Below are 9,864 nucleotides of genomic sequence, written 5' to 3' on the forward strand. Positions count from 1 at the left end.
CCTTTGGGCCTCAGCGCTCAATACTGATAAAACACCATATCAAAATCTCTCACATAATTTATTTGAAAAGATGCTGAATTTGTCCCCAAGTACAATTTTTAAAAAGCTGTTCAGGAGCAAACACGTTTAAAGGAAATTCGCATCTTCCACAGATGCAGACTTCAGTTTACAGATGTTCTGGAAGGTCTTCCTATGTGCTGAGCCATGGAGGCTACTCCTGCTAAATGTTGTTTCTGCCTTCCTTGGGTTCTCTTGGTGGTTTCCCTCCGGTCTGTCCCAATCCTGATGAGGGGGTGGCAGCCCCAGGCTCGTGGTCACCACTGGAAGCCTGATGTGACTTCCACCTGGGTTTCCTGCCTTTCTCATAATGGGCACCATTTGTAACGTGTCCTGGGCGGCTGTTGGTTCCTGCAGGGGCACCTGGCTGCAGGTGGGAGCACCTGATTTTTCAGGCCTGCATCTCTAATCGATGCTTTTGGCAAATCAGTCTGGAGTGCAGGAAAGGGAGGGGTGGGCTTGGGCACGTCTTCCATTGGTTAAGTAGCCAATAATCTAACTTGTATTTCTGGAAACTGGAAAGTATCTAGAAACCATAAACACAATTCAGGTTGGGTTTTAGGGAAACCATGAACACATTTAAGATGGTGCTGAAATGGATAAAAAATCTTCCAAGTCTTAATGGTTTTAGGTCCTTAGTACCTAAGCCTTCATTTAAAAAAAAATTCAGTTTTAGGGGCATCTGGCTGGCTCGGTCAGTGGAACATGTGACTCTTGATCTCAGGAGTTGTGAGTTCGAGCCCCACATTGGGGGTAGAGATTACTTAAAAATAAAATCTTTAAAGGAAAAAAAAAAAAAAAAAAAACTCCGTATGGTCCGGCTCACGGAGGGGTGAAGAGGCTACTCACTCTGCCCCAAGTACATCAGCTGTGCGCCGGCAGGGAAGGATCCAGCAGTTACAGATATAGCTTGATGAGCTCGTCGCTGACTGCTGAGGGAGTCAACACCCCCAGGTCTGTAAACAGCAGTGTTATTAAGGAAGGGGAGGTGTAGTCGACCCACGGGTGCTCCTCTTTGAGATCTTGTTTGGTCTGCTTTGTCTTCAGAGTATCTGCCTTATACTGAGGAGACAGGAAACACGTGTTGGTTTTCCCCACACGCCCAGGGCTCAGAAGTGGTATGGGCTGGGCCTGAGCAATCATTGTGCTACTAGCTACTACCTGAAAGTGTTCCCTGGACGAGGGGGAAGCCAGCTGGGCGGCACGCTGGCGAGGAGGGCAGAGGGCAGCGTGGGGCAGCCAGAGGATGGCGACCTACCGGCCGATGGCCTCACTTTAATGAAGAACCCAAACCGTGTCTGCCCTCACTGGTGTGCTGGATTCACGGCTCCAAACCTCTCAAGATAACAATTTCAAGTCTTTTCGGAGAGCTTACTATGTGCCTGGCACAGACCAAGCCTTTCTCCTGGGTTATCTCAGAACTGTCGTCACGCTCAGAATGCATGTTCATCTCGTTTTACAGATGACTCAAGTTCAGAGCATAAAATGAGCGCACTGCCCCAGGCAGGGTGGTTAGTAAGCGGGGGAGACGGGGACTGAGCCCGGAGAGTGGCCTCCAAAGCTTGGACTGAAACATCAGCTTTCCCTCTCGTGCCTAAGAGAGACCAAGTTCTGGGGACAAATGGGACTTTCTGAGTCTGAGCTCAGCCAACAAATGATCTTTGTATCCCACGCGTTGGAGAAACTAGTGATGGGAGGGGAGTAACTTACTGAAATATTCTTACCCTGCTTCTTCCCAAAGCTTTCAACATAGACTCAAATACCCCTTCAAATATGTAAAAAAAAACTCTTGCCTTAAACTTGTCTGGGACATCCTGCTGGTTTAGTGGGAAGAGTCGTACAAACTTGAAACTTTCTGCCACGACGTAAAAAGGCTTGTTCTGGGCTTTGGCGCACACGGCCATCTGGTTGGTTCCAATCTGGAAAGTAAGAGAAAACGTAGAAGGATGAGATCTTAGAGCATATTTGAAAGTGTGTGAGTGAACATAATATATGTAAATCTAGCTTTGGAATTACAGAAGATCTTTTAGAAAAAGACGACAGAATAGACATTTCTCTAAAGATAAACAAATGGCCAATACACACATGTTCAGAAGATGCTCCAGACCCTCGTCGTCAGGCGAACACAAGTCAAAACCACAACGACACACTACTTCACATCTGCTAGCATGGCTCTAGTTAAAAAACCCAAATTACAAGTGTCGGCAGGGATGCAGAGAGACTGCAATGCTTGTACGGTGCTGAGGAGAACAGAAAATGGTGCAGCTACTATGGAAAAGTCTGGTGGGTCCTCGGAATGCTAGACACGGAATTACCACGTGACCTAGAAATTCCACTCAGGTACTGCGAACAGACAGATCCTGTGCACCCATGTTTGTAGTAGCATAATTTACAAGAGCCGAAATGTAGGAATGACTCAAGAGGACAGGAGTCGGTGGACGAACAAATGTGCTCCCTGCGCACAATGGGACATGGCTCAGCCATAAAAAGGGATGGTGTGCGGACAACTGTACAGCAAAGATGGGCTTCGAAAATGCGCTGCGTGAAATCACTCCCCCGAACTGCACACGTGATGACTGTACGTTATATGTGTTCCACCAGGAGCCACAAGAAACAAGTGATCATGAAATCTTTCCATGTTAAGCAATGGACAGAGAAATTTTAACACCATGCTATACTGATGTCAAATATGCCCAGTTAAAAAAAACCACAAAACCCAACAACCAAACCCAATTCCAGTTAAAACATGTTTTGAGAAAAGATAAACCTCCTTTTCATGATTCCTATAGATCAAAGAAATATGACTCAAATTTGGCCGCTGTAGTGTCCTCTGGGGACTGGGAGACAATTCTCTGCGATGGTGACGTCCAGAGGCTACGTGGGGCTGGATGAGTGATAACATGGTCCGGTACCGCCAGGATGTGGCTCAGCGACCCCTCCCTGCCTGGAGCAAGGGGCTGTGGAGAATGGATGTTCTTACCTTGTTGATAATCCCTCCATTTTCAACAACTCCTTCAGCACCAACTATGACAAGATCCACTTTCTCCATGATATAGCTAAAGAAATTTAAAAAAATTATGCTTTTCTTGGCTCTTACGAGTAGCAGCATCACCTGCAAAGATTAATATTCCATTTTCACCACCGTACATTCCTCTTACAAGTTATTTTCTTCAAAAGAGCACTTAACCCATGAGACGACCCTGGGCACTGTTAGTTCTGCCGTCACGGGCATGAAAACGCGCTGTGATCACAGCCCCGTGGTAAACGTGCCCTCCATGCGGCCGCCCAGCACACACACTCGTGCGGGTGTAGTGACGGATGGAATTTCATGACCCGGCATTTATCCTCACTATGCGTGCTACGCTCTACTTTCTGATCTACTTCAAGACAAACGAAACAAAAATTTAAAAACCTGTTGTGATCTGAAGTTGAAAGAAAATTTATTTAATTCAAGACTCTTTCAGCTCAGGTGAAGGCTAATTTACCTTTGAAAATGAGCAATTAAGTAGAATTCTTCAAAATGCTTCCTTTTGAACGCATTCCTAATTTCCTTAATCATCTGCCTTACGTGTTTTTTCCGAGAGACCTTTAGTCCTGTTTTCTTTTGTGAGGTAACACTGACAATTCTCAGAACGTGTGTCCTCAGTTTTAGAAGCAAAGTTGCACGGGTAAGTCAAAGAATCCCAGAGTGCCGCTGAGGACAGCCTAGGCCTTTCTCTGAGGCGGGAACACTGATTATGTGTGCTGACCCTAACCTGACTTTTGCACCTTGCTCTTAAAATGCACTATAAGGGACCCTGGGTGGCTTAGTCGGTTAAGCGTCTGCCGGGGTCCTGGAATCGAACCCAGCATCAAGCTCCCTGCTTCTCCCTCTGCCTGCTGTTCCTCCTGCTTGTGCTCTCTCTGACAAATGAATAAATAAAACCTTCAAGAAAAGATAAAATGCACCATAAGACTACATAAATGACTCCCATTCTCTGCAACACCCTACAGCTCGTCTCCTAGTTTAATGCAGCCGTCAAATTGGAGGCAGAACACTACCCAGTGCAGTTTTATGAATGGGACTCAAACCTTCAATCCGGAACCCTGCTCCAAGCCAATCCCGGGAGTGGGTGATGACAAATAACGGTGCTCAGGGAAGATGGGAACTTACCCAACAGCAGCATCCAAGACCACGGTGACAGGGACGTTGAGGTGGTGGAGAGCTTTGGCCATTTTCTTACTGGAAAATGACATTTGGAAAACATTAGAGAGAGTCCAAGAAAGTAGGATGAGTCACTTAATTTGGACAATGGTAAATCACATTAGCTTGAAACTCAGTTCATGTTCAGGGATTAAGGGGCACATCCCAACACTCTGGACTAAGGAAACAAGAATTTGGGTTGTTTAGAAGAAAATATGTGTTTCAGGAAAACTATCTTCTTAGGGACTCTGGGTAAAAGATGCAAATTCAGCAAAAAAGGAGAGTTTTTCTCTCATTATCTTCTGGATGGAGATGTGAATTATCTACTCCTTGATAAAAATCTTTCCATTGACATATTTATTGCTGTTCCTCCAATTTAACTACTAAAGAAACACCCTAGATCCTGTACGGTGGCCTACTGCCAATTCACAGAGACTTTTCTTTGGGGGCAGGAAAAGGCACAAAGGCAAGGCTGAGTGGCCAGTCGGGGGGGATGTTCTGGGACTCCCTACACAGGTTCTAATCCTTCGTTTGTGCTCAAAATGACTGCTGGGCCCATAACCAAATGGAATGATACTTGCCCTGATAAGTCAGGCTGCGACTCTGTGACGTACACACTGAAACGCTTCTTGGCCACCACTGCTGCCTCTAAGACTCTCAGGACCACTCTGGAGTAGGCGTGAGTTAATATTCTCTGCGGACCAAGAAAGCCCCGTCAAGAGGGCAAGCCTGGCAGGGATCACCTGCGTGCTGTTCCATGCCAGTGCCCCTCCCGGTACCCCCGCTTCTCTCCATGCTCTCTCACAAATCGACTGGAATCAGAAAGACCCATCTGTTGTGGGTCACCTCTTCCCACAGCAGCTGCAGGAGTGGAATCTCCATGTGGTGTTGCTCGCAAGGTACAAAAGCCTTTCCATCTGAAGGCTCTGTTCGGTTCTTTTGGGCTGGCTTTCCTATTTCTAAGACATGGTTTGCACACTCAGGCCCGCAGGTACGGAGCAGGTCACAGAAAGAAAAGCGGCAGCTCAGGTGGGGCCGGCAGCAAAGAGGAGAGACCAAGCTCCAGCTGTTGTCACATGGTCCCACTGTTGCCAGATTTTTTTTTCTTGAAAATCCAAGAAAGAAGTGTTGGCCAACTAATTCTTTTTTTTTTTATTTACAAACACCATTTGGGGGTAAACACACCCCATCTGTGGGCCAGACACAATGGGCAGACACTCACTGCAGCTCTGTTGCCACGACAGACTCTGTGGTTCTGTATAATGCGAAATGGATGGACAGAGCGCCCTAGTGCCTTTCTGCGTCGCCTGGGAGCTTGTTCGAGATGCAGATTCTCAGCGCCCCCGACCTGCTAAGTCAGAGCCTGCACTGAATGAGATCCCCAGGTGGCTCATCCGCAGGTTCCAAGGTGGGCCGTGCTGCTGCACGTGGGCATTAACACATTCACACGCGCCAGGGCACGTGAGACCTGCACGGTGCTGAGCGCGGAGCCTGGCGGAAGGAGAAGGCCTCAGCGAGAGGCAGTCACAATCTTGCCTCCATGGGGCCAAAAGCAGCTTTGTTCGCGACTGGCTTTTGTACAAGTTCCACTCACATCTGTTATATGTCATTTCGTGAAGAACACACTTCAAAGGTTGGAAAGGGGATAATAAAACAGAGGACAAGATTTCAGAGTCAAGACGCAAGTAAAGAATTTTATGGTCCGTGGAGGCTTGGGTGGCAGAAGAGGGATGCCTGGGAGAGACATCATAAAAGTTTTACTGCCCCTTTGCTGGGGGACTGGCTTAACCTGCAGCTCCCGTCCTCACTTCACCTAGAAACCCTTGGCAGCTCTGCGTCTCTGAAATAGCACTGAAAATGAAATTAAAGACAACATCCCAGCCCAGCGCCGACCTTCACTGGGAGGACCCGTCAGTATGAACCATTTCCAACAGCTGTTAGGTGTGGATTTAGTTTCGATTTAGTATGTACCCGATAATGAAAACACTTCTTTGGTAAAGACATGTTATTAAATCAAGAATCATCCATGCTGTCCCAGTGCTTTTTTCTCTTCCTGTCTATTTTATTTTATTCAAAGTTTATTTATTGTATTTAAGTAATCTCTACACCCAACGTGGGGCTCGAACTCACGACCCGGAGATCAAGAGTCGCACGCTCTTCTGACTGAACCAGCCAGGCACCCCTCCTGGCCTGTTTAATGCGACAGCCTCTGTAATAACACCTACACGGTTGTACTGTGCTTCCTATGTGCCAGGCATAGTACAGAGTCCTTAGATCAGCTCAATACCTCCTCCTCCAACAACCTGATGCGGGAGGTACTGGTATTACCTTTATTTAACAGATGAGAAAACTGCAGCACAGAGAGGTTAAGTAACTTGTCCAAGGTGACACAGCGAGTAAGTGGCAGAAGAGGGATTTTACCCCGGAAGTCTAAGTCCAAAGTCCTTGCTCCCAACTACCACACATGAGAAAATCTACTCACCGCCCCATCTTTGATGAAAGTATGGCACAGATCTGCAATTTTATTTCTCGATAGGGATGTTCGCTTGAGAAAAAGTTCTCCCCGCTCAATCATGATTTTTTTACATTTAGAGTAATCCTAGGAAGAAAACAGCAAAATGAGGGGTAAAGCAGAGATCCAGGTAAAGCTGAGAAGACCTGCACCAAACACAGGAGTCGAAAGGTAACGAAAGGAGGGCAGGGCTTACGGAGTATTCCAGCGAAGTCAGGCTGATGAAGCGCAGGAAGAGCTTCCCGCCAGAGGACACGGCCACGGAGGAGTCCACTTCACACAGGGTTTCTATGGCACGGGTGAGATTCGCTCGCAGGCCCTGGATCGTCTCCCCTGGATGGATCACGTGAGGAATGCGATGTTCAGGTTAGTATCATAGCCCCTTGGTGGGTCTGTGATTCATACACTTATTCAACCAGTGTTTACTGGATGCATCCTGTATGCCAGAGACACACCAGTGAGCAGACAGGGTCCCTGCTCTGACGGGACTCCCCTTCTAGTGGAAGAGGCAGACAATAAACAAACACACAAAGAAATACACAAGTTACAGACCGAATGAGGACAGAAAGCAGCAGAATGATGAGAAACGTGGGGCTGAGCTAACAGGGATGGAAAGAGCTAACGGGGATGGCCTCTGGAGTGGAGGCCATTTAAACTGAGACCTGAGTAAGAAAGGATCCGGCCACATAAAGATCCAGTGGGAAAGGTATAGGTGCAGACTATAACTACACAAAGACCATGAGATGGGAACAAACTTGACGTGACGCAGTTTAGTGAGGGATGGCATGGAAGGATATTAAGCAGAAGCGGCAGACGAGGTCTGAGAAACGGTGTAGGCAAGGCTTAGGTGTTTGGGTTTTATTGTAGGTACCATGGGAAGACACTGAAAGTTGTCTTAGAGACACATGTCTCTAGGCCAGCACTTTGGATTAAAGAAGGCATTATTATTACTATTATTTTTATTGTTATCTCGTTTATAAAAGACATACGTTCTACCAAGAAATTTACATTTAGGATGCCCGAATGAGTAGGCAATCATAATGAATAATACTAATACTAGAATTCTGGAACACTCTGTAGCAACTGCAAAAATTCTGGCATAAGACAGAAGCTCAATAAACATTTACAAAGCTGAACTATTACTATAATTTAAGCTTCATGGTCAGCTTGATATAATATGGTCACTCTTGATTCAAAGTGTATCTCACTTATGAAAGGGGACCCATTTAATGATAACTGGTGGGCTCTTTCCAAGTCAAAAGACTGAAATGAAGCAGAAGTTGAACTTGGAGCTGCATTAACTCAAGTAGGCCCACACACAGTCTCACTTTCTACACTTTTTTTTTTTAAAGATTTTACTTATTTATTTGAGAGAGAGAAAGAGGGCATGCATGCATGCGTGCACAAGCAGGGGAGGGGGCAGAGGGAGAGGGAGAGGCAGACTTCCTGCTGAGCAGGAAGCCCAATGCAGGGCTTGATCCCAGGACCATGGGATCATGACCTGAGCCAAAGACAGATGCTTAACCGACTGAGCCACCCAGGCACCCCAACTTTCTACACTTCTGAGTTACTAGAGGACTTCCTAACACCCAGAGTGTTCAAATATGACCCTCTTCACCTTGATCTCTCTTCAAGAACTCCAGCAAAGTCCCGATGGCAGCTACTGCTGAGGCCTTGTCAGGATTTTCTTTCATCTGAGACTTAAAGTATTCAATTAACTCTGCGGAGAGAGAAAAAAGTGATTCATCAAATTCATTTAGCAGTATGTAAGACTAGAGAGCTTTTCAATGACTGTTGACCTTAAGAGGCAAACTAATTTTATTTATTTTTAAGTTTTTATTTATTTGAGCAAGAGAGAGATGGCACACACACACACAAGGTGGGGGGTAGAGGGAGAAGCAGACCCCTGCTGAGTGGGGAGCCCAACGTGGGGTTCGATCCCAGGACCCTGAGATCATGATCTGAGCTAAAGGCAGATGCTTAGGGGTGCCTAGGTGGCTTAGTCCCTCCTCTGCTAGGAGCCTGCTTCTTCCTCTCCCACTCCCCCTGCTTGTGTTCCCTCTCTCGCTGGCTGTCTCTCTCTCTGTCAAATAAATAAATAAAATCTTAACAAACAAACAAAAAAGGCAAATGCTTAACAGACTGAGCCACCCAGGCATCCCAGAAGCAAACTAATTTTAAAAATATTTTCTTTTCAGGGTGTCTGGCTTCAGGGGCATTATAAATGTTGATGGGAATAGAGATGACACCACTGTAGTATTTATTTACAAACTTTCTCATTTTTGAAAAACCCATCTGTGCAGAAAGGCATAAAATTTAAGCACCACCACCTGATGGTGGAAGGTCATCCTCCTTCTTATCCTTGACTACAAGTCCTGGCAGAAAATCCCAGAGTCAACCACTTTATCAGTTTTCCCTCCACCTGTCCAGACAGTCTGTGCCAATTCAAGCCTGTTCACCTACTTACATATGTACATATATATGCAGAGGTCCATCCTTATTTTTTTTTTAAATGAGAAGTATCATATGTCAGTTTGCCCTTGTGTTTCACTTAATAAAACACCTTGATAACCATATTAGATGAGCACATCAAATACAACCTTAAAAAAAAATTCTAGTACCAGATCCAGTAAGGCGAGGAATCTTACTCATACTTTACCTATGAGGAAATAACGACTGCGGAGATCTGCACTCCTCGTCTAAGTCTCCCTTTTTTGGAGGAGGGCACTGCTAAGCGCTGGGAGAGGAAGGTCTGGGGATACCCTCAGGATCCATTCCCTGGAGACAGGGACAGCGAGAGGGACTGAGTCGCGACTAGAAGCAGCATCCAGTCCAGCAGCCTAAGCTTGGAAAGGGACTTCTCGCAGAGACCAGCCTGGGCGTGCCAGGTGGAGTGACCCCCGTACGGCTCCGCTTTAGGCCCAGCAGGCCCGGCCCGGCCCGACTTACCATTGCTGTCCATTGTGCCCTCCGGATCGCGCAGCCCGAGGGGACCGGGACAGCCCGCGACGACTGGACGGCTCCCACGACCGCGAGGGCTCGCAGCCACAGAGACTGACAGCACGCAGCACGTCTCCACACTCCACTTCCGGCGCCTTGGGGGCGGGGCCGT

General features: G+C 46.9%; 1 protein-coding gene across 1 annotated transcript; it reads right to left on the reverse strand.

The window, feature by feature from the left end:
- Positions 1-33: 33 nt before the first annotated feature.
- Positions 34-9,860, reverse strand: EIF2B1 (eukaryotic translation initiation factor 2B subunit alpha). The gene is made up of 9 exons (XM_045778716.2): positions 9,702-9,860; positions 8,371-8,472; positions 6,949-7,085; positions 6,723-6,839; positions 4,822-4,934; positions 4,211-4,279; positions 3,038-3,113; positions 1,851-1,976; positions 34-1,119 (listed from the first exon to the last, which is right to left on the reverse strand). The coding sequence occupies exons 1-9, from the start codon at positions 9,712-9,714 to the stop codon at positions 955-957; spliced, it is 918 nt and encodes a 305-aa protein (XP_045634672.2). The 5' UTR covers positions 9,715-9,860; the 3' UTR covers positions 34-954.
- Positions 9,861-9,864: the final 4 nt, after the last annotated feature.

Source organism: Ursus americanus, chromosome 30 (assembly GCF_024610735.1).
Source record: "Ursus americanus isolate L20-20 chromosome 30, mUrsAme1.1.p, whole genome shotgun sequence".
Taxonomy (NCBI): Eukaryota; Metazoa; Chordata; class Mammalia; order Carnivora; family Ursidae; genus Ursus; species Ursus americanus.